The sequence below is a fragment of the Symphalangus syndactylus genome, chromosome 19 (assembly GCF_028878055.3).
Source record: "Symphalangus syndactylus isolate Jambi chromosome 19, NHGRI_mSymSyn1-v2.1_pri, whole genome shotgun sequence".
Lineage (NCBI taxonomy): Eukaryota > Metazoa > Chordata > Mammalia > Primates > Hylobatidae > Symphalangus > Symphalangus syndactylus.
Genome location: NC_072434.2, coordinates 58,307,651 through 58,333,439, shown reverse-complemented (window position 1 = coordinate 58,333,439; position 25,789 = coordinate 58,307,651). Strand labels below are relative to the sequence as shown.

Genomic DNA, 25,789 nt, shown 5'->3' with positions numbered 1-25,789 from the left:
TCATTAGAGCACTAGTCCCATTTACCACTTAATAATTACTTCCCCCAAAGCCCCACAGCCTAATACTATTGCATTGGGTATTAGGCTCCAACAGAGCAATTTTGTGAGGACACCAAGATTCAGATCATAGCACCACATGACACAGCAAATCTTAGAATGACAATACCATCACCACAAAGATTACCAAAAACATTGCAAATCGTTTGCATATACTCTTGCTACTTTCTCCATTAAGAAAAGCAGTTCTATTACACGGTCAGAGCATATAGCCATTACACACTGTACTGTCTCCTTCTTAGTCCTCCTTTAGTCATATTTCTACAGGTAACTCTTTAATTCTTAAGTTTATATGCTAAGGTCTTTCTCATTTCAGTTGTCTACAATACATTCTCTACTAGGTTTCTTAGGACGAACTCGTGGGAACTGCAATAGACTGAATCTTTGTGTTCTCCCAAAATTCATGTTTAAATCCTACCCCCCAACATGACAGTATTAGGAGATGGGGCTTTCAGGAGGTAATTAGGATAGATGAGGTCATAAGGGTAGAGCCCCCATGAATGGGATTAGTGTCCTTGTAAGGGTCACAGAGAGCTTGCTTCCTCTCTGCTCTCCCCTATGTGAGGACACAGCAAGTCAGCGTCTACAACCCAGAAGGCAGCCCTCACCAGGACCCAACCTTGTTGGCACCCTTATCTGATTTGCAGACTCCGCAACTGTGAGAAATAAATTTTTGTTGTTTGTAAGTCATCCAGTCTATGACGCTTTGTTATAGTAGTCCAAACTAAGGGAAAAATACTTTCTGAGTTTTTCCATGTTGATAACCACATGTGCCCTTTATACTTAAAAGTCAGTTTTGCTGGATATAAAATCCTTGGCTCTCTTTCTTTCACTGAGTATTTTAAATGTTCTTTTACTTTTGCCCTTCTATAAAATGCTGTTGAGAAGTGTAACTAGAAACGTTTTCCCTTGTAAATCATGTGCTTTTTCTTCTAGAAGTTCAAAGTACTTTTTCCTTTTTTTGGTATTAGTCATACTGTAAACACTCTCAGCTATGCAGTGTGCTTTTTTCATATGGTGCTTCTTTTTTTAAAATTTCAGAAGTTTTCTTGAATTAGTTTTTACTAGTTCAGTTCCCTTGCGTTGGTTTTCTTTGTGATCTACTAAACAAGTTCCATCTTCTTTGCCTACTTCAATATCTGGCACTTTTTCTTCAATCCTTTTGACTTAAAAAACTTTTTTAAATTCCTTTTCAACTTATATTTCTGTTAACGTTTATTTCTGTTGTGTTGATTCATACTTCTGTTGTGTTTATTCACTTTTGTTTTTTCTGAGACCAAGTCTTGCTCTGTCACCCAGGCTACAGTGCAGTGGCAAGATCTTGGTTCACCACAACCTCTACCTCATTGGTTCAAGCTATTCTTGTGCCTCAGCCTCCTGAGTAGCTGAGATTACAGGTGTGCGCCACCATGCTCGGCTTTTTTGTACTTTAGTAGAGACAGGGTTTCGCCATGTTGGCCAGGCTGGTCTCAAACTCCCGGCCAAAGCAATCCACTGGCCTCAGGCTCCCAAAGTGTTGGTATTACAGGCATGAGCCACTGTGTCCAGCCTATTCACTCTTTTGCTCTCTAATTTAGTCTTCATTTCTGAAATAATATTTAATTTCTAATTTTTTCCTGAGCTGTCAACTCATTTCTGAACTTTCTAATTTTTCTTGGTTCATGCCTTCTATACTTTTTAAAATATCTTTCAGCTCATTTTGAAATTATTAGTTTTACTCTGTTTTGTGAATACATCTTTCTGGAATGCTCCCGTTATTTGTAAAGGTATTATTCTGTTCCTATTTCTCTTTTTTCTTATCTTTGAGTGGCACTTAATGTTGATTCTTTTCTGTTGTGCATTTTTACGTGAAATTAGTTTTCCTAAACGATGAGAATAAAGTGGGTTAAGTAAAAAAAAAAAACATTTCTAACTTCACCAAGCTCCTTCTTCTGTTGTTTTGGTGGTTTTTTAAAGCATGACATCTTGCTTTCTGAAATTTCCCAACTGCTCTTCCCTTCCTTTGCTCTGGACCCTTCTCTTGTCCCTAGACTATTCCCTTTTAATTCCATTCCCAGCAATCTCTCCTAAGTGTAGGGCCCGGCACTAGAAGGCAGTGCTGGCAGGTCAATTTTGAGAGTTCAAAGGTCAGCCCTCTAATCCCCGTCTCGAGCTCTTAGCACTTACCAGGTGTTACAGTGAGCAAAACACCTTCCACCTTCAGCTGCTGCTCTCAAATTGGGCCACTCAGCTTCCCAGTGAACACCAGTTGGCTATTTGGGGTTCTCCTGTTCTCAGGTCAAGTTAGAAGCTACACTATTGCTTCCTTTTCTCTCTCACATATCATGCAAGTCTTGCAGGTATTTCGTCCCCAACTGCTTGTACTTTGTGATTAATGTTTTGTCACCTAGTTTTGTTGCAAATGTTGTCTATGAATTTATTTTGCTATCCAGTTGCTCTGTATGCTTTTATGGGGGATTACGTGGGCAGTATGCTACTGCCATCTTCACTATCTTCCCAGCAACAGCAGGAGCAGCAGCACATCTTTTAATTTGAGCTAGTTTTTGCTTCTTCTTGGTTCCTTCCGTCAGTCTGTCACAGGCCTCAGTTTCGCAGAGTCCCTGTATTACAGCGTATATGTGTTTGGGAAGGGAGATGTACGGAGCGAGTAGAGGTTGTTAGTTGTGAGCAGAGCTGCAGAGAGTTAGACACAGTTCCTGCCCTTAGGAATTTATAACCAAGAATTCAATGTACATCCACTTAGTGAAGCAGAACTACAACCAGCTAGTTTCCAATCACAGGTCTTATTAGCTGGCCATGCCAACTGGAACAAGACAACTTCCTTGGACCTTAGTTTCTCCATTTGTAAAACACAGAGCGTATCATTTGCCCTAATTGTACAGGTTGTATAGAAATCAAATAATGAAAGCATATGTGATCTGGTCACCAATAACCTGCATCCTCGAAGGTAGAAACCCTGTGTTCTTCATCTCTGTCTCTACCCCTCCATGCCTTGGACAGTGTTTGACACATTTCAGAGCATTCAGTGTTTGCACCTTGAAAAAAGTATTTAAAGCCTTATTATGTGCTAATTTTAAAAGCTCCAGAGCCTCATCAATGATGACAAGAGTTAATATGGCCATGCTTGAGGGCTAGAGAGGCTAGCCTCGGAAAGACCCTTCACATGGAAGAAACGGCCTTCACTCCAAAAGTCAACCATCAGAAGACACGGAAGAGCTGAGTTTTTAAAATGCATTTTTTATTATTCAGCCTTCAGCAGAAATGTCACCTTTCTAAAGCAAGCTGTTATCATGCGCTCCCTGTGCCAAGCAGGTGCCTCTGAGGAGCAGGATTTTATCTCAACATTTTTAGTGATTTGTGTTTCTCTTTCAAGGAGTTCCATGCCTTAAGGCACCTGAAACACTAACAGCACAAGAAGGTAAGGTTACACAAGGAGCCGTCTCCACAACATGAAACAGAAATTTTTGCAAAACAGGTCCAGGATCAGCATCAAAGCTATAGTCCGCAGTTACCCTGCCCAATAATTCATGTCCTCTCGGCGCAGCTCACTGTTTTCTGGTGGGCTCCTTGGTTGAAACCATATTCTCAAAGAAACTCTGTTTTGTGACAGGGCCCCCATCAGCAGGCTCAGCCACATGACAGGCCTAGGAGCAGCCAGCACAACTGCCGGCAATGCTTGCCAATAAGCCAGATGCTGCCACATATTGGCATCTGGGTCCTGGAATAGCAACCATGTTCTCAGTCTGGCTAGGGATTCTGACCCTAGCTACGGAAGGAGACAAAGGAAGGAAAGAAAGAGACGGAGCAAGGGGAGGGGGGGCAGACTGTGGAAGAGTCTCTTGGTAATTTCCCTACCATGGATTTAGAGCTTCCACAACAAAAGACTCGTTGGAAAGCTGCTACCAATGCTGCAATGGGCGGGAGAGGTAGAGACGGGAGCATTCTAAACCCAGCGAGTTGTTTTGGCACCTGGGGAGTGGGGGTGGTTGATTCAAAAGGAGACAGCTGCAGCAGGCAGCAACTGCTCTCCCCTCCTTTCCCTCAAACCATGATAGCCCACAGTGGAGATAAGCTACGGGATATAGCTTAAATCTGCAGCAGAGGGACAGAGAGTGGCCACATCAGGATGGCTGTCGCTCCCTGCTCTCTGGGTGCCAAGATTTACCAATGCCAGCAAGGCCAACTAAATGGCAAGGGCGAGATGCAGATCACAGTCTATAATCAGGAAAGGTATTATCAGGGGTGTTCTGATCACAGGAATGGGGTGCAGGCAAAAGGCAGCCCTGTGCGTTGCTGTGACTTCTGCTGGTAAGGAAGTACCTGCCTGACAGAGGCTTCAGGCCCTGCCCTAATCACATTAGGAGGAGGCATGGCCCAGAAAGGGTGGGCTGAACCCCAGTTTAGGGTTTGAAGGAAGATATGACAATAAAAAGCATGTTCTCAAAATAGCAAATTCTATCCAGTGTCCCCCTTCCCCCATATCATGTTTATGAAGAGTTACTCAGAGCCTTACACTTGAAAGACAGGTATATGCGCAAGTCAGAATAAGAGACAGACTATATGGTGAAAAGCACCCAGGCCTCTGCAGTCTGGAGATGGGGGAAATAGCCCCTTAAGGTCATTTACCAGCTGGAGGGTTGCTTCTCCTAGGGCCAAACTGGCCTCTCTCTGTTCACCAGATACTACATTTCCTAACCAGAAACACTTGAGTGTGCCTCTGGTCATAATCAGTGTGTGTGTGGGTCGGGAGGGGAGGGGAAGGACATTTAGTGGGAATCCCTGCCCACCACTGGAAAAAAGCAGTGCAAAGCCTGTTCTATCAAATGGTGATTTTGGCAATAGTGTTGCTTTAAAAAAAAGAACAGCACATTATTATTATGGCTGAGTTCAGGCACAGCTTAGAGACAGATGAAGCAACTGCTGACTCTGAAATCCCACCTGTTAAAGACGCAAGATTATCTAAACATTTTAAAGGTGCCCATGGAGAGGTCAAAATATACTTTATTAAAAATCTCATCTAATAATCTTGGCCCTTTATAAACAAAAGATCCATAATTTAAAGTGAAAGATAATCACCCACATTCCCCTCACCCCACACATACACACTTAACCTTCAGCAAACATCTGATTTCACTTTACTACTATGAAGTCCATTTTTAAAAGGTAAAACCAAGCCTACCCAGAAACCATCCCCCGCTGAGTTCCCCAGTTTTAAAGAAAACACAGAGCAGCTCTGCTACAAGGTCAGAATCCAATGAGAACATTCTGGTATCTTTCCCAAACTTGGTTTTGATTCTTTGCATTCAGATTTTGAACAACACAGGGACTAAATACTGAATTTCCACTGTGGTTTTGCTTAAGAAGCAGCAGAAAACCCAACACTATACAAGTCATCAAAGGAATTATAACTATAATTTGATGTTTATGCCATCTATTTCTGAAATGGATAACAGAAGCTGTCTATAAAGGGTGAGTTATTTGATTACAAGTAACTCTGACAGACTGCCTGAATCTCTTTGGGGGAACTTAACCACTGCCCATCAAGTGCTCTTCATTTTGCCCCCTGATTTTCTCTTTATCCAACTGCCTGATCCCCTTGTCTTTTCCCTTCCTCCTTCTCTTCATTATCTATCTTCTCCTATCACCCTTTCCTACTGACACAAGGACTCCTGGGCAAGCTTCCTAGGAAATATGATAAACACTGAAAATGTCTTCAAACTCAAAACATATACCACAGGGTAGGATGCCCATGATCAGGCAAGGCAGAGACGATAACCTGAATTCAAACAAAGCCAGTAGTTCCCAAACTTGAGCAAGCATCAGAATCACCTGAAAGGGCTTGTTAAAACACAGACTGCTGTGGCAGCCCTCAGAGTTCCAATTCAATAGGTGTGGGATGAGGACAAGAATTTGCATTTCTAACTAATTCTCAGGTAATCCTAATGTTGATGATCTGGGGATCACTTTTTTTTTTTTTCATTTTCCTAAAGCTTTTATTTGGAAATAATTTCAAATTTAAAGAAAAGTTGCAAGAAGAGGAAAAATCATCCATATTCCCTTGACCCAGATTGGGGACCACTTTTTGAGAACCACTGAGCTAAGCTAAATGTATGTCAGAGGTCTGGTACAAAGAGAGAAGTCACCTGGCAGGATGTAATGTCTTCTAAGAGCAAAGATCAGAACACTATCCAAATAGAAAGCAAACCAACTATTTAAAGCAAAATGTGGGAAAAAGTGCCACAAAATGATCAAAGAGTGAGTTGGGACCCAGGGGTTTTAAGCTCTGAATAGTGAATATCATTATCAACCAATGGGGGAAAAAGTGTATAAGCTTTCCTGGTTTGTCTCTCTCTGGTGACTCCTTGGGGGTGATTTTACAAACAACAGTCCATAATCTCCCAGTATAAACTGACTTCAAGAAAAAGGGAAAGCAATTATTTGATAGGAACACTCTACCTCTATACACTTGAGAGAAATAGACGAGGATGATTAAGTACCCCCTCATTTATATTCTACCACCTTAACTGCGGACTTTATCTTTTGCCTGAATTTCTGCAATAACTCCAAACTGCTTTCCCTGCCTCTAATCTCTCTTTCTCCAATTTATTCCCCATTCTAACCCTAAAATTATCTCTCTTAACTGTAGGCTGCAATAATGCCAGCTCTCCAAGAAACTTCACTAGTTCCCCACAACCTAGAGAATGAAGTCCAAATGTCTCAGCATGGCATTTAACCTGGCCCCAACCTACCTTTTAAATTCACGTTATCTACGAACCAGCCAAAACAGAATACGCACAGCTTTCCATTTTCCCATCTCCATGCCTTTATACACCAGTCTTTTTGTCCCCCCAAGAACTTTCCTTCTCTCCAAACAAAATATAAAAAAAAGGGAAAAAAAATCTTATGTTTAAAAATCCTATCTACACTTCAAGGTCCTGCTCCTATACAGGAAGGCTTCCTGCAGCTCCTCAGATCTCTCCTTTGTATGCTCTCCATACTCCAGTTGTACTTTATAACACTTGCCACATTCTGCCCTACTTATTATTTATGCTTCTTTCTTTCCCCTGTGTTTTATAAGATCCTTGAAGGCAGGTGCCGTATCTTTTGTTCAGAGACCAGAGAAGCCCATAATGGAGGGGGGGGGGCGGGGGGGCGGGGAATGAAGAGAGAAAGAAGAAATGAGAGAGCAGTAGAAGCATATGGTTGGGGGAAGAGTTCAATTTTAAAGAAGTTTTCTTAGTCATTTAGAATCCTTTTGCTAAAGACAGACCCTTCAAATATCTAACACATTTTCTTCCTATAACAATCCTGACAGACTCAAGTGTTCTACAAATTATCTTAAATGTCTTGCAAACATCACCTCTCCTTTTCTTCTTCTTTTCCATTGGATCAATTTTATATGTATATCCCACATAATAAGGGCAACACCACACTTCAGTCATTATGTTGGCACTGAAACAGGCTCCAATTCTTCTACAGTCCCCTTTGACATCTGCCTCTTGGTGGGGTTAATCAAACATCTGTCTTGTGGATTCCTAACCAAATACCCAAACTTTAGGAAGATTTTTTTTTTTTTTTAAGTCTGTGTCGCAGTCTGTTGCCCAGGATGGAGTACAGTGGTGTGATCGTGGTTCACTGCAGCCTTGATCTCCTGGGCTCAAGCAATTCTCCCACCTCAGCCTCCCAAGTAGCTGAGACTACCGGTTCGCGCCACCGTGCCCAAGCTAATTTTTGTATTTTTTGTAGAGACAGGGTCTCTACATGTTGCCCAGGCTGGCCTCGAACTCCTGGACTCAATCAATTCGCCCGCCTCAGCCTCTCAAAGTGCTAGGATTACAGGCGTGAGCCACTGCACCCAGCTTTAGGAAGAATTTGATCAACAGAGTTGATATGAAATTTTTGATGTGTTTCAATTTGAGATTTACAAAAGCAAGATGCCAGCAATTCTAAATGTGCCCCAAAGCTGGCTCATTTGTCATTCTTTCCTACCACATTAAGAGGCATTCCTGCCCAAAAGAAATCACAACAGCCCTTCGCAAACACTCATGGCCTCTGCCTTAACTACCAGTTGTACCAGCTGTCTTTAGCAAGGAGATGGAGATAGAACTGACTTAGGATAAGCATGTCAATTAATTCTTTCCTAAAAGGCAGGTTGGCCATCTCTTTTCCTGGGATAGTAGAAATAGTGTCAGTTTTTGCCTCACCCTTCCTTGGGGAAGAACAAAGAATTAGACTTTAAATCCAGATCAACAAAGAAGGCTCTCTATTGCTCCAGGTACCTGGGCCAACATGCCTGCCAAGTGCTCTGCTGCATCTCCCTGGCCCAACTTACTCACTCAGGTTACTTTCTCTCTTACACTGCCGCAAATTCTCTCTGCCTCCATTTCTCCGAGATGAGACAGCTAGATCAAGGGGGAAAATCATGTGATAGGGACCAAAAATACAAGGCCAAACCATCTGACTACATATCACCACCAGGATCATAAATCTTACCAAAAAGGAAGCTTGCTCTCCGGTTTCCTATTTACTGTCCTTGAGAGAGTAAGTGATGCTGAGTCACAAAAACCTGTAGTACTTTGCTTTCTATTTCCCTGCTGCTATTCTGTTTACAACTTTATTTAGAAATAGCTGACTTCACAGCTTTTGCCATTCAGTAACCCTTCAACATGAGGGCTTAATATGAAATCCTTAAAATGAGCCTAGTGGACATAAAATAATCAAAAATCTAAATTACCTAGACTGGTAGAGGTTAATGTTCTGCACTAAATAGGAACAGAAAGTATCCATTTTTTACTCTGATTATGCCTGCCAAAGGACTGAGTCAAATAAACACACAAAATATGATAGATGAGGGCAACAGGTGTACAAATACCACCATAGTTACTGAGAAAGGTCTAGGAAATAGGCAAATGTAGGTGTGGTCCTAGCCTCCTTTCACCTCTATGTACTGCTATCTGGACCTTTAACTCTCCTTTTCCAGTGTAGAACTGAATGAGAAACAACCTTTTAATATCTCATTTTAATTGTAATTTTATAACCATGTAACCACCAAGGGCTATGCTACTGAGCAAGTGTAAGGCAGCAACCCAAGCATCTAGGATTACTAGAAAAACAATAAGAAAACAGTTAAGTACCAATTTAAGATTTTCATTAACCTTGCCTTTCCTATAATGTTGTTTTATCAAATTAGCTCACTCTGAAAAGCCGAAAATCCATCATATACTTGTAAAGCTTAGAACTCACCTACCCTTTCATTCTATAGGTAAGGGAACAGGTCCAGGAGAGTGTTATTTGATTAAGGTTACATGGCTAATTAGTCACAGAGACATGACCAGGACACCACTCTAGACTTTGCATTATTGCACAATTCTCGAAGAGTGAGCTTGAAATACCAGGCTCCATTGCCCAGACCATTCAGATATACCAGAGTTTAAATCAACTCCTCTAAAGAAAAAAGATGATCAGTTTTATGCTTGGGCCTTTAGTAGCCCTAAGTGAATCTGATAAATATGCTCTGAGGAGCCCTTGGGAGGCAGAATCTCTGGGCTCTAGTCAGACCTCTTGCTATTTGGATTCCAAACTTGTGGGCAAGTAAATTCAATCAAGGCATACTAGGTGTGGAGCTCTAATATAGTGTTACTAGTTATAGCATGAGTATTATCTATACATTTTATGCTCTTCGGTACATGCACCATTTGAAAGCAAAGGTCAATCTTGGTTCACACTGACCTTGAAGTAAGTGAAGACAGGAAAAGCATGAAGGTCAAAACACAATAGGTATTGCAGCTGTTTAAAAGACAGGTTTAAATATATTATCAACAGTTCAGTTAATAGAAGTAGAAAGTAAAACGGTGGTTACTAGAGGCTGGGGGCCAGGGGAGAATGAGGTAAGGGGAGACGTTGGTCAAAGGGTAAAAGTTTCAGTTAGACAGGAAGACTAGGTTCTGGCAATCTACTGCATAGCATGGTGACTACAGTTAACGACATATTGTATATTACAAAACAGCTAAAAGAGTGGATTTTAAATGTTCTCACCACAAAGAAATGATAAGTATTTGAGGTGATGGATAAGTTAATTAGCCTGATTTGATCATTCTACAACGTATACAGGTATAGAAATATCACACTGTACCCCATAAATATACGTAACTATTATTTGTCAAATAAAAAAAAAAAGTTGCCATTATAACAAGTTGAAAAGGTCCATGTCTCAAATAGTATTATTTCACGTAGTAGTTAAATGGCTAAAATGACATTCTTTTCACTCTTGGGAAGCTTAACTTATCCATCTTTGACATAGAAACAGCAGATTTTTATATTATATCTTAGGATAAGTGGTACTGCACCATAATGGCATTTGCAATCTATCTGGAAAAACCCTTCTATAAAGATCATGGTAGAATAATAGTGAATGATATTGGTAATTTTACATAAAAATAAAATACAAAATTGAATGACAGAAAGCAGACTCAAATATCTGTACATCAATATTCATAATGGCATTATTCACAACAGCCAAAAGGTAGAAACAATCCAAATGTCTATTGACAGATGAATGGCTAAACAAAATGTTGTAATACATATGATGGAATATTATTCAGCCTTAAAAGGGAGGAAATTCTGATAAATGCTACAGCGTGGACGAACCTTGAAAACTTTTTGCTAAGTGAAATAAGCCAGGACAAAAAACAAATATCGTATGATTCTGCTTATATGAAGTACTTAGAATAGTCACAGTCAAATTCATAGAGACAGAAAGTAGAATAGTGGTTGCTAGGAGCTGGAGTATGGAATGGGGAAGAGTTATTGTTTAGTGGGTACAGAGTTTCCATTTGAGGTGATGAAAAAGTCCTGGAGATGGATAGTGGTGATGTCGCAAAAAATTTGAATGTACTTAATGCCACTACTGAAGTGTATATTTTAAAATGGTTAAAATGGTGAATTTTATGTCATGTATATTTTACAATAAAAAAATCAAATAAGAAACACTCTTGGCAACTTCTTTTATGATTTTGATCCCATATTCCACTCTTCTGTTTAAACAAACAAAATATAAAAAAAAACAACCACAAAAATCAGTACCATTCACAGAAGTACAGCTTAAAATATGTACACATCATAAAATAAAAACAGACTCTGGTTCATCACCCCAAAGCTATTTATCCTGTGTTTATTACTAAAATAATTAATGTCCATTCTAATTATGGATGATGTATTTACATTAGGCACAAGCTCCAACCAAACATATAGAGAGAAAAGGGGAGAAACTGAAGCAATGGAATTGTGTCAACAGACTGACATGGCAACCATCTGTTGACATTAATGTCCTTTGAATCCAAGAGACTCAAATCATGTGGTAGGGCAGGGATCTTCACCTTAGTTGTGAAGTCCTACTTTCATGTCACAGGGCACTTCTGGAAGGAAGTTCTGTAATGGTCAGCTCTAAGTACTTGCAGATTTCCTACTAGTCCTACACAGGAAGTCATTCTTGTGTCTCACCTGCATAAGTTCCTGTTATGAGGCCAGGGGACTAGTGAGTTGAAATCTAGTTCCAGGGAGTGATGTCATCTTGACTGAACTATGATCCTGGTGACCTGCTCCCCAACCTGGTGTTGTTGCAGCCTTTCAGCTGGGGTTTGGATTATAAGGGGGCCAAAAAGGAAAAAGGGAAATAGAATAACAGAAAAAGGAAAAATGCTTGCACATTTCCTTTGTTTCACTAGAGCATTTTCTGTTCCATTTAATTTGATGAGAGGACCTGGTCGATGGCTGATGAAGCTGTACAGAAGCTCCTGGAGTGGGGGTGGGCTCTCACACAGATCTCAAAAATACAAAGAAGATTAGAACATATCGAAAATTTCAATTATTTCTGGTGGTTTCTAACTTGGAAATAGTGACTTCTTCTTTGGCTAATGTTTAAAAAAAAACAGATGTTAACACTTTTAAAACATTTGTAAATTTTTGCAACAATGCATAACTACAGGAGCTACCTTAGCAACAAAAAGAAGTAACAAATACAAATGTTTGGAGATGTGTGAATACTTACATTCTTTCTACATCACGTCAAATAGATTCGTTCAAATCTGAAAATCTCATCACCATAAGTAACAAACTGGGACTGCCATTCAATTCCATTTAGATGAGATCCTTTGCTTCTTAGTATACCAAGCCAAAAAGTAAAACAAAGTCAAGCATGAGAAGCAATGGTAGAAACTGATAATATTTCACAAGGAAAGGAATGGAGGCATTTCTTCAAGGAAAAAAGGGGGGAGGGTTATTAAATGAAGAAGAGATCTAATGTTTCACCATGTTTATTTGACATCATGATTTCCTAGTCCTTACACAAAGGGAAATAAGCACTCCCTTCCCTTTTTTGTTGCATGTGTGTTAGCAGGAGTTGGAAGAACAGAATATGAGGGAACAAGCAGAGGGTGCAGAAAATGGAAAGACGGGGAAAGAAAGATGCTATTGAAGACACAGAGTGAGTGTTTATATGAATCCTTCTCTAAATAAGCAGTATCAACAAAGAGTACAAAGCTGACAACATGGAGTGTCTTCTTACAGAAATAATCTAGGACCACATTCAACATACATTAATTATACAGCATCAGGGTACAGGTTTTCCATCAGAAATTGTGTGTATATTCTTTTTTCTCACTTTAAAGTTGCACTGATGACATTGTTCATGTACTTTTAGTGTATTATTAAGCAAATATTAATTTAATCATATAAACCAATCCTGGTCAGCAAAAAGCACTGTTAGCTGCCATGTAAAGGTCCTTCTTTCAAGTAAAACTTCATTCTACACTTCTAGCTTCCTATCAGAGGAACTTCTTGAAGGGACTCTTTCAGTTGGCTTTACAACTCATCTGCAACACCAAATGTGGATTAAATTCAGATCACGCCTTGGTTGAAGATATGTATATAACAGCCCCTGGCACAATTAGCTAATATCTTATAATTGTAAACGAATTGTTCTCTTTTAGCCATTTCCCCCCCCATTTCCTATAACGATCTTTATCCAAATGCTTTGGTGCTCCATAAGTAACTGAGAGGCAGAGGTGCCTCAGTGCTGGAGATGCCTGTCACAGAGAAGATCAGAATGTGTGAAGATAACCCTGCATTACGTTCATCTCATCAGTTCTGCCCAATCCACAGGGGTAAAAAATGGATGAGATTTGATATCTTCAACCCCAGCAACTCCAGCACCAAGTCGTTCCAGAGGATTGAACTGCAAGAGCTAAAAAAAGATGGACTTAGTGAGTAACAGGAATCCAACTGGTAAATCAAAGGAAAACCAATATTTGAAAAGAAACAACTTCTAAATTCAACCTGGTAACAAATAGTCTTGATTAATAGCCAAGTGACCATTTTTCTTGAAAGGGAGCTATGTCTAATACCACTCTAGCTGTGGGGTGTGAGAGACACCTGAACTGAGTTTATGGCTTTTCAACTGATGGGAAACATGGCCTTGAGTAACTTACTTTGTTTCCCTCATCCTTATGTAATATAATAGGATAGTTATACCTATCAATTTCCTACCCCAAAAGTACACCATGACATTAATTAGATATTGCACTAGATTCTGAGATAGCCAGTTACTTCCCTCATGATTAGAAAATTTGGGAAGCACAGTAAATCTTTCGACCCCTAATGAACTATGTATGTATTGAGACTAAACTTTACCTAAAGCGTGAATAAGCTGATTAGTATTCCAAAATCACTAGTCTTTGGCATCTGACACAAATGAAATAATTTAATCTAATGAATGAAACAAGTTTTGGTTTCTTCAGAAACAGGAATCATGTGTAAAATAAGTAAAAAAAAAAATTAATAATGTCAAACTTTTGTGTTAACAACTTTACTGAAGGATAATTTATATAGCATAAAATTCATCCCTTATAAGTGTACAATTTGATGACTTTTAGTAAATTTAAAGAGTTGTGCAACTAGCACCACAATCCAGTTTTAGAACATTTTGATTACCTGGAAAGTTTCCTCATGCCATCTACAGTTAATCCCCACCCCCATCCCCAGCCCTCGGCAACCACTGACCTGCCTTTTGTCTCTATAAAGTTGCCCTTTCTGAACATTTCATATAAGTGAAATCATAAAATATGTAGTCTTTTGCTGCTGCCTCCTTTCACTGATCATATTATGTTTCTGAGATTCATCCACAATTGTAGCAGGTATCAACAGGCGGTTCCTTTTTCTTAGTATTCCATTGTTTGGATGTCCACATTTCATTAATCCATTTACTAGTTTTTAGATACTTAGACTTTCCAGTTTGGGGCTATAATGAATAATGTTGCTATTAACATTCATGTACATGTCTTTGCATAGACACACATTTTCATTTTTCTTGATTACATTCCTGGAAGCAGAATTGCTGGGTCACATAATGAGCTTATGTTTAACTTTTCATAAAATTGCCAAACTTTTCTAAAGTAGTTGTACCATTTTACATTGCCACAAACATTTATGTATGAGGATTTCAGTTTCTCTACATCCTCAGCTCTTGGTACTGTCATTTTGATAATAGCCCTTCTCTTGATATTAGTAGTATCTTGTTATGGTTTTAATTTACATCCCCTAACAACTAATAATGTTGAGCATCTTTTCATGTGCTCGTTAGCCATTCAAATAGCTTTCTTGGTGAAATATCTAACTTTCTGCCCATTTTAAAACTGAATTGTCTGTCTTACTTAATTACAAGAGTTCTTTATATATTCTGAATATAAGTCCCTTATCAGATACATGATTTGCAAATATTTTCTCCCAGTCCATGACTTGTCTTCATTTTCCTTCTTTAAAATTTTTATATTTTTATTAGTTATTCATAGAGGTGGGGTCTCACTATGTTCTCAAGGCTAGTCTCAAACTCCTGGGCTCAAGAGGTCCTCCTACCATGGCTTCCCAAAGTGCTGGGATTGCAGGTAAAAGCCACCACACCCATTCTATTGTCTTCATTTTCTTAATGGTGACTTTTGAATGCGCAAGTTTTTAATTTTAAGGAAACCTACTTTATCAATTTTTCCTTTTATGGACCATGCTTTTGGTATCACATCTAATACTTCTTTGCCTAACTCAACATCAAAGATTTTCTCCTTTGTTTTCTTCTACAATTTTTATGGCTTTAACTCTTATATACAAACATATGAGCTATTTTGAATTAACCTTTGCAAACAGTATGAAGGGTCTAAGTTCATTTTGTTTTTAGCATGTGCATATTCAATTTCCCGGTGCCATGTTAGAAAAACACTGTGGTCTTAAAACTATCGTGGTTTTACAGTTAGTGTGGAAATCAGGTAGTGTAAGTCCTCCAACTTTGTTCTCTGGCAAAATTGTTTTGGACATTATAGGTCCTTTGCCTTTTTATGCACAGTTTGGAACCAGCTAAAGGTTTCCCAATTTTGCTAATTTTTGCAAAGAACTACCTTGTGGTTTTATTTTTCTCTTATTCTTCTGTTTTCTATCTGATTTCTGCTTTCTTTCTTCTGCTTGCTTTGGATTTACTTTGCTTTTTACAGTTTCTTTTCACAGTTTCTTTCTTTTTGAAATTTAGAGACAGGGTCTCACTATGTTTCCCAGGCTGGTCTTGAACTCCTGGACTCAAGTGATCCTCACGTCTCAGCCTCCCAAGCAGCTGGGACTACAGGAGCACACAACCACATCTAGCTTTGTTTCATGGTTTCTTACAGTGCAAGCTAAGATTCTGATTTGAAACCTTCCTTTTTTTTCTGATATAGGCATTTAAAGCCATAAATTTCCCTCAAGAATTGGTTTAGCTCCATCCTATACATTTTGATATATTGTGTTTTCCTTTTCGTTCCATTTAAAACCTTTTTTAGTTTTTCTTGATATTTCTTCTTCTGACCCATACATAACTTAGAAGTATACTGTTTAATTTTCAAATATTTATGGATTTAGCAGATCTCCTCCTCTTGTTGATTTCTACTTTGATTGTTACGGTTATTATAATCAGTGTACAATGTAATTCAGAATACAGTGTATGAATTCAATTCCTTTAAATGCTAAAACTTGTTTTATGGCCTAGCATGTGATCTATCTTGGAGATTGTTTTGTGTGTACTTGATAAGAATGTGTGTTCTGCAGTCACTGGGTGAAGTGTTCTATACATGTCAGTTACAGTTTGTTCGAGTCTTCAATGTCCTTGCTAGTTTTCTATAAATCATGGAGAATGGGGTATTGAGCCTCCACTTACTATTACTAAATTGTCTATTTTTCCTTTCAATTCAGTTCAGTTTTGTTGTCTATATTTTGAGGTGATTATTAGTGCATATACATTTGTAACTGTTACAGCTACCCCTGTACTATCACTATGAAACATGTGTCAGACCCTAGTAAATCTATCTTAATATCCATTTTGTCTGATATTTAATATTGCCACTCCAGCTCTTTTGTGGTTACTGTTGGTATGGTTTATCCTTTTCCATCCTTTGTCTTTCAATCTGTTTGTGTTTTTGAATTTAAGGTGTGTCTGTCACACACAGAAGATCCAGCCTAACAGAATTTGCCTTTGGTTTGGCATGTTTAGATACTCACTTTATTGACATGGTGGGTTTATATATTTGCTATTTTGCTACTTGTTTTGTAGATTTACTGTCTTATTTGTTCTTCCTTTACTGCCTTCTTTCGTGTTAAATGCTTTTTGCTGTACCATTTTAGTTTCTCTACCAATTTTCATTTAGTATTTAGTTTTTAGGTTTTTTTTTTTTTTAGTGGTTGCTGTATCCCTACAATATGCATCTTATCATTTAATATATCACTTACCTTATAAGATCATTTATCTACTTCAAAATAATAGTAACTTTAATTTAGCAAAAGGTAGAAACTTTGCTCCACCATAGCCCCCTTCCTTTGTCTATTATTGTCATAAATATTTAGATATTGCTTCTATATATGTTAAACCCAATAGCTGGTTTTATAATTGTTGCTACATGCAATTTTATGTCTTTTAAATAAAATACATATATTTATATATACAATATATAAATAAATATAAATAAAATATATGTTATATATAAATAAAATATATATTATATATAAATAAAATATATATATATATATTTTAGTCTTTTCTATGAACTCATATCTACAATTTTCAGTGTTCCTCATTTCCTCCTTGGATTTAAGTTACTACCTGGTGTCATTTCTTTCCAGCCTGAAGGAATTCCTGTGGTATTTCTTGTAAGGCAGTTCTGCTAGCAATAAATCCTCCCAGTCTTTCTATATTTGGGAATGTCTTTACGCACCTTCATTTTTGAAGGATAATTTTGCTGAATTCTTGGTTTATTGCTGCTTCTTGATTTCAGCACTTTGACTGTGTCATTCCAATATCTTCTGACCTCCATGTTTTTGATAATTAGTTAGACATTAATGCTTCCTTCTATGTAAGTTATTTTCCTTTTACTGTTTCCAAAATTTTCTTGTTTTCATCTTTCAACAATTTGGTTAAGTGTGGATATGTCTAAATACGTCAAAGTGTAGACCTCTTTGTATTTTCCTACATAGGATCTGTTGAGTTTCTTGGATGCATAAGTTAATGTTTCTCATCAAATTTGGAAAGTTTTTAGCCATTATTTCTTTTTGCTGTCCCTTTCTCTTTCTCCTCTCCTTCTGGGACTATGATTATATGTATACTGGTACATTTGCTATTGTCTTACAGATTTCCATAGTCCTGTTCACTTTTTTCAATTTTTGTGTCCATTTTTCTGATTCAATAATTTCTATTAATTTAAGTTCATTTATTCTTTCTTCCTCTATCTCAAATTTGCTGTTAGCCACTTCAATTTTTCTAGTGAATTTTTCATGTCAGTCATTGTATTATTCAACTTGTAACTTCTACTTAGTTCTATTTTTTAAAAATATACTTTCTATCTCCTTATTACAGAATCTCTTTGTTGATTCATTTTTGTCATACTCTCCTTTAATTATTTAAACACAGTTTCATTTAGTTCTTTGAAAATACTTATAATAGATACTTTAAAGTTTTTGTAAATCCAGTGTCTGGGTACACTCAGAGACAATTTCTACTGATTTTTTTTTTTTTTTTTCTGAATATGGGACATACTTTTTTGTTTTTGTGTATGTCTTACATTACACTTCACTGAAAACAGGACATTTTAGATAGTATATTTTAGCAACTCTAGAGTCTGATTTTTTCCCCATGAAGTTTATCATTGCTGTTGGATTGTTTGTTCTTTGTTTGCTAACTTGTTTCAGTTAGATCTGTAAAGCTGCTAAGTCCCCTTCTCACTGCATTGTAATGTGCAGCTGCTGACAACTTCCCACGTTTTTTTTTCTTTTTAAAGCTGGATTTCTCGGGGTCACCCCTGTCTGTATAGCTTATGGGTCAACCAGTGACTGAACAGAGGTTGTATTCAAATATTTCAGCCCTTCAAACTTCTGTTCTCTGCCAATGCATAGCAGAACACATTCAAAGTTTAGGCCACAAAACCACATCTGCCCTGGCTTTTACTTTCTGCTGGGCCCATTCCCTGTTCCTGTACACATTTATGCAGCCTCAGAATCAGTCCTCATGGTTTATCCCACCCTGGCAGAACCTTTGCACCTGACCAAGCAGGAAGGGAGATTGAAAGCAGCCCTGGGTCAAGAGTCCCACCGTTCTTTCCCAGAGTTCAGCTGTTTTTTGTTTCTTTGTTTGTTTGTTTGAGATGAAGCCTCACTCTGTTGCCCAGGCTGGAGTGCAGTGGCGCGATCTCGGCTCACTGCAACCTCCGCCTCCCAGGTTCAAGCAATTCTCCTGTCTCAGCCTCCCAAGTACCTGGGACTACAGGCACCCACCACCATAACCGGCTAATTTTTGTATTTTTAGTAGAGACAGGGTTTCATCATATTAGGCTGGTCTCGAACTCCTGACCTCAGGTGATCCACCTGCCTCGGCCTCCCAAAGTGCTGGGATTACAGCCATGAGCCACCATGCCTGGCCAGTTCAGCTGTTTTTTAAGCATAAACACCTTTCAGATTGTTGTATCCTTTGATACATTTCCAGAGCACTGAAATGATTGGTTTTTTACCAAATCTGTCTAACTTCATACTTTTTGGGGGAAAGAAACTTGCCAACTAACAGCCACTCAAATTTAAGAATACTCACAGTACATATTTTTTTTCCACAGAAAGTAGTCAAGTGCAACTGAAATATTAAATTATTTATTTACAACATTTGTAGTCCAATATATAGGAAAATCCACTCTTGGAGGTTAACCAAAACTTCTATTTCTTCTCTTTTTCATTATTTCTAATTTTTCTTTCATTCATAATTCAATTATTTGTATAAGTATCAATTGTTTGCCTATTATATGCCAGTCCACTACTTTTTTGGAATTTTGTTGACCTATGTCAATAGCAGTAGCCTCATTCTTCATTAGCAGCCCTATAATTCCAATATATGCTTCATCAAATTGCAAATTACTGTGTCATGAATGTTCGTCACTGTCCTATCAATAATAATAACAAAGATATACACGACACTTATTACATGCCAGGTACTATTCTAAGTGTTTATGATAGGTTAACTCATTTAACTCACAACTCTATGAATAGCTACTATTATCTCCATTTTATAGTTGAGAAAACAGAAGCTCAGGGAAATTAAGTAACTTGTTTAAGATCACACAGGTAGTAAGTGGCAAAGATTTGAATTCAAGCATTCTGATTCCAGAATCCATGCCTTAACAACATTACACTGCCTCACGAAAGTGAGATCTGCAAAAGCTAAGAATCTATTACTTCACTTGGGTATTACCAAATCCATAAGAGGAGTGAAGCATACACTTCAAAAGACTATACTAACAGTCTTTTACTTGAAATTATGTCTAGCACTGAAATTCAACCATACTACACTGTTTATTAAACCTAATTGCTCAAAGAATTTTTATATTAGTAGTTGCTACGATTTGTTAAGAGAAAAGTTACTGCTACAAAACAAACATCATAGGAATATCCTACATGTATCAAATCCACTTTCACAATCAGACAATTTATGTCTACTGACTGAAATGTGGACGGCACCAAACATTTTAATATAAATCTAACATTTCAAATATTTGTAAGAATTAACTGCAATGACAATTATATTTAGTATTTCAGGAAACACATAAACATGTAAGTTCTTCTTCATTATAAACAACTGGCTTCTTTCTAAAATATTACTTTAAATGTGAAATTCTAAAAGTTCACATTTAGACTTTTACTAAAATCAATTTAATTAGTTCATGAACTCCTCTATATATCCACAAGTATAAATCTATAGGCAAAAGTATAATTGTTTTAACCATGACTATCTTGCTTATTCTGCCATTTTAAAGGCAATAACACACCTCAAGAGAGGTCACACAAAGATTCTACTGCTTAAGAAAATGTCAACCAGTGGCACATTCAAGTTAATGAATCCAAGACAGCAGCTGCCAACCTCCTTTCTCCTGAAGAATAGGCAACAGAGCTGAGCAATGAGGGCACGAAAATTTGTTTTGGTCTTTTCGTCACACGATTTCTTAAAACTGACCAAGCAACTGTGTCATAATTAACTACTGTACATGCTAAAGCACAAACATACATGCTCTGAGGGATTTTTTTAAGATTTCATTTAAAATGTAATTATGTTTATTTTGGCACCATTCCCTTGACTCAGACAGATAACTGAACCAGGGGTACAGGGGATTATGAAATCTAAGAACAAAGCAAGGAGCTAGAAGACCAAAGAGGAGAAAATTCCCCCACGTAGAATTATTTCCATATAAATCATTTTGTGATTTTTTTTTTTAAAGTGACCTCTATGACCTGTGAGGTAGTGGAAAAGGAAAGTCAAAATGACAAATTGCTAATCATGCCAAGAGACCCCTTTTCCCTTTCCTGATGATGTTTCCTCAACATGAGTGGTAGTTTCCTTAGGCAGGCCAATGACATAATGCTGATTTACTATATAAGCTATACATATCTGAGTTTGGGGACTTACCATACCTTAAGCCTAGATTCCTTTACAACATAACTTCTAATAAAGACAAAAGCAGAACTTGATAACTTATTATGAGGAATTCTATTTTCAATATTATATAATAATGACTACTTCTTCAAGGAAGAGAAACAAAAAATAGTGGTTGCTAGTCTTTCCTAAATTACTTACTAAAAAATACTTTGAATTTATCTCGTGCCACAACGAGTAAGATGAAATCAAATGAATAGCTATTCTTTTTTTCTCCATTAGAATGAAATGTTTTATGTATCTCTTCATTACCTCTTAATCTAAAGTGATCTAGGTATTCTCATCTCAGCATTTCCACCCTGATTGTTTCTTTATAGTTTGCATACTCTGGGCAAATTAATCTTCCTGAAGTACAACTCTAAACCTTTTACTCTTCTCCACAAACTCCAAATCTCAAATTTTAATGAATTAAATATTATCACTTTACTCTTGTGTTTGTGATAATAGAACCCCATAAGAAAACCCCAACTTATTTTTTTATGCTCACCTACTACCCATACCTTTATTTCTCTCTCTATTCCAGATAAATCAAACTTTTGTTTCCTAAACTTGGGTCTTTCAGACTCCTTCCTTGCCTTTGTTCAAACCATTCATTCCACCGAGACTATTCTCCCCACATCCTCGCCATGCTGAAATTCTAAGGCCCAGCAAAAGTAGCATCCATTCCAGAAAAACTTTCCCTAATACTACCACTCCACTGATTATATCCGCCTCCTTCTTTTGACTTGCCACAGTATTTTTTAAAACTCTTTGACAGCCTTTATCAATTTCCATGTGGTATGGTTATAATACCTGTCTTACCTTTGTAGCTTATAGCACTGTGCCTTGTATACAATATTTGTTGAATGAAAGCAAAATCACTCTTCAAGAGAATACTAGTTAATTATCTTCCTAATATATGCTCCCCTGCCCTCTTTTAATTTTTGTTTTCCCTGAATTTTTTTTTTTAAAAAATCCATGTTTCATTACATAATTTTAGTTCTTGATCTTTTTTGAAGAACTTTTTCCATTATATTTTTCATAAAAGTATAAGGATCCCAGTTCTTGTTCCTGCTGATAGCCCAGCAATGGGCCTGTCACACCAGAGTACTAACAACCCTCAATATCAGCAAAATTCACTACACAAAACTAGAGGAGTAATTTAAGTATGAGGAATCAATCTAAGAGGCTCACTGGAGTTCCAAGCCTATCTCTGGGATACTGAACTTTAATTATCAATGGTCTCTTTCTTCAAAGCCACCAGAAATGTAATCACTGACACCAATGCCCAAGTTCAACCAATGATGAAGTATCTAACTTGACAAGATTTTCTAATATGTCTCTCCTAAGCAACCTGAGTAGCTTTATAAATAACCTGAGTAAACTTATAAATAAGAATTAAAAATTGAAAATAGCCATTCATATAAGGTTACAAAATGTAACTGCAAAATTAGAGCAGCCCCAAACAAGCTAAAAGCAATACTCAAATCACAGAGTTACACAAATATACAGAATTCACTAACTGTGAGCCCTAAATTTTGGGAAAAAAATTAATACCAAGAAGTTTTAACTATACTCTCTAAACCCATCAATACTTCGATGATGGCAAAAGCCTGAAAATATACAGTATTAATTCTGAATGCGTCTTGCTCCAAACTAATCTCTTTTTAAGGTTTTGGAGGTGTGGGCTCTGCTAATCTGCACAGTTGATACACCTGGCCAATAGGTCAATTAAATTACCTGTTGAATGAGTGAGCGAGCCTCTTCAGAGACACATTCTGGCATGTTCAAAGTAGTGTGAGTATTTATTCCTGCTGGATGGCATTCAACCAGAGTCTGAAACAATCAATAAGGTACACTTCCTATCCGAAATAACATCATATTTTGTTCTATCATAGGATTTATGGACAGCAAGTACAGACAGCTCAACAACCATTTTAACTGGAAGTGTAGTAATCAACACAGTGCCGCCTAAGCAGTTTAGGATGAGGGCTGTGAGCCTACAGAACTTTTAACTGAAATGAAGACAACACCATGATCACATCATAAGCTTATGCTACTGTCCCATCCTCCTTAGTTATAAAATTAATGGCTCAGAATATTATAGAAAAGCTTAAATTATACGCAAAACTAAAAAGGGATTTGACACCTTTAAAATGTTTTAATGTTTTAAAAACCCTACAGAGTTTAGAATTTGTTAGTCATAATACTTTACATACATATATAGCACTTTACAGTTTAAATGTATGTAAAGGTGATTTGTAAACTCCCCAGCAATCTTAGGTCAGTATTATCTACACACGTAGGTAGATGACTATTTACAAAAGTGTAACTGTTCATTTCCTTCATTTTCTTCCCAGGAGCCAATCTGCACAATACTTTATTAAAGTCTACTAACTCAAACATCATACTCAAAAGTCATTCATCTGAGAGTATAATTTCTGTCCTTAAGCTAGAACAGATAGGAAAAATTTATGATACTGAGAAAAAGATAATGTTAACTTTAATATCTACGTTAATTTTCTTAAATAAGAATTCTCTCCTGGTTTCAGACAATATGTTTAAAACATCCAGAGAATTTTAACACATCCTTACATAAACCTTACAGATTTGACCCTGTTAAAGCTGAATCATGGAAAATTAAAAGAAAAAAGGTTTAGTCATATTTCACTACGAAATATTGTGACATAAAATAACTTTACCATCAATTTATTCAACGTAATGCAATCCAACTTCTAAAAAAATCTGGACTCTTGATAAACTTGCATTTCTCTACTTGCTTTCGGTATCAAAGTTTTTCTTGCTTAGTCCCTGATTTAAAAACTAAGGGTGAAGGCTAATGTTCTCAATTTGAAATCAAGGTAGCATCTGAGTAAATTTATTAAACATCCAGGCCACTGCTTACCTTGCCAGTGAGAAGTTCAAAGAGGACAGCACCCAAACTCCACCAATCACAGGCTTCAGTTTCTTCAGTGATTGCTCCAACCTCTAAACACCAAAAAAGGTTGATATTAAAATTCCAAAGGTCAATTAAACTTTCAAAATTAACATGTATTAGCAAGGTGACCTTTTTAATGCTGAGAGAGCATTTACTAAACACTACTGGGCTTTCAAAATTCCTGAAAGTTACTTATCCCTTTGGTCACCTACTGCGGTTGCATTTTTTTTTTATGCAGTCATATATTAAACTCAGATATTTGTTCTTCAGTTGATAGAGGGACACCTTCAAGATGCTTTACTTAAAAGTTACGTGAACCTACTAGATCAGCATTTTGCTTAATTTTTTACATTTGAGAATGTATAGCCAATTCTACCTCATGGGTGATTTTTTTGTTGTAGAAATAAAGACGCTTCAGGTTCTAAAGGAACTTTAAAAATTATCTAAACCAATATTAATCATCCTTTTACTTGCAGGTTAGAAACCAGAGAGATGAAATACCTTGTCCAATGTCATACTGTAGCAGAACAAAGACCTAGTTTATAGTATCATCTTCCCTTTCCTATGTAATCAGTTGTTTTCAACCAAAGGAGGAGCATGTGAAATGCAAATCCACCCATTTTGCTAAAGTACAGATAGATATATTGTTTTAAGCCACGGGGCTGAAACTATTGGCTAAGATAAGGGATTTTAGAATATCTACAAATTACACTTTTATCTGTGTTATCCCTATCTCTCGCCAGCACAAGTTCCTGAAGTGTAATTTGAGTTTTCAGGTGTCATCTTTCAGGTTCCTGCACCAATCAGCAACAACTCCTCATTTCGCCTTTTTTTTTTTTTTTTTTTTTTTTGAGGCTTTTAGCCCTTATGTTATCTTGTGCTTTCCTAATGGCATTAAATTAGTCCCCAAGCCTTTCCAATACCTGCCCTTTCATTTCCAATTGACTGAAAAAAAAAAACCCTACTATTTGACTATAGGTAACCCACAATTCATAACTATTTTCAAGTTTATAAGTAGTTAGGTTGGAACTTGGAAAGTAAAACATGTAAGTGGTACTCAGGTGCCTAGCCTTTTAACCAATGCTTAGTCAATCTACTTGTGTGGGAGAACCCCAAACTTACAAAATAGCTTGAGCAATAGTCTTAAAGCAAAAGTCATATGGACCAGAAAAAGAGCCATTCCTGTGCAAAACACTGAAATTACTCCATTCAGCAACCTTTTTCTACATCCCTTTTTCTGAGGTTCAAACAGCCTATATCGAACTCTACCCCTTCACAGCCCTACCCGAGCCCACCCTCTTCCTGAAGTGCTTCATGCCAAATCACAATTTCCATTCTCCAACTAGCTGCTCTCAACTAGGTAGTAAAAAGAAACCAGATATTAACTAATTCAAACTAGTATGTGAATGACTCGAAGTCTCCTAACGTTCTTAGAACTATTTGCGTTTATAAAACAGTTGCTTGTTTGAAAAATTGAGAACTACCTAACAATAGAGATTTAATCATATATGTTGTGGCACATCTGTATGATGTATTACTACTACATAACCATTTTAAATAGGGCCAGGTGCAGTGGCTCACGCCTGTAATCCCAGCACTTTGGGAGGCTGAGGCAGGCAGATCACCTGAGGTCAGGAGTTCAGGACCAGCCTGGCCAACATGGCAAAACCCCATCTCTACCAAAAATACAAAAATTAGCCATGCGTGGTGGCAAGCGCCTGTTATCCCAGCTACTCAGGAGGCTGAGGCAGGAGAATCACTTGAACCTGGGAGGTGGAGGTTGCAGTGAG

At 37.4% G+C, this 25,789-nt stretch overlaps 1 protein-coding gene across 17 annotated transcripts in view; it reads right to left on the bottom strand.

Annotated features, from left to right (window-relative positions):
- RPS6KC1 (ribosomal protein S6 kinase C1) overlaps nt 1-25,789 on the bottom strand; it is a 250,262-nt gene that overhangs the window by 20,003 nt on the left and 204,470 nt on the right. For 16 of the 17 annotated variants that reach the window (XM_063613897.1, XM_055235081.2, XM_055235079.2 and 13 more), the window contains 3 exons: nt 23,967-24,049; nt 22,802-22,897; nt 11,198-13,297 (listed from right to left, as the gene is read on the bottom strand). In XM_063613897.1, the coding sequence (XP_063469967.1) occupies nt 13,187-13,297; nt 22,802-22,897; nt 23,967-24,049 (290 nt within the window). In that variant the 3' untranslated portion in view covers nt 11,198-13,186. Of the gene's footprint in view, nt 1-11,197; nt 13,298-22,801; nt 22,898-23,966; nt 24,050-25,789 lie in introns of those variants that run through there. The other variant, XR_008649737.2, reaches the window with a different exon arrangement.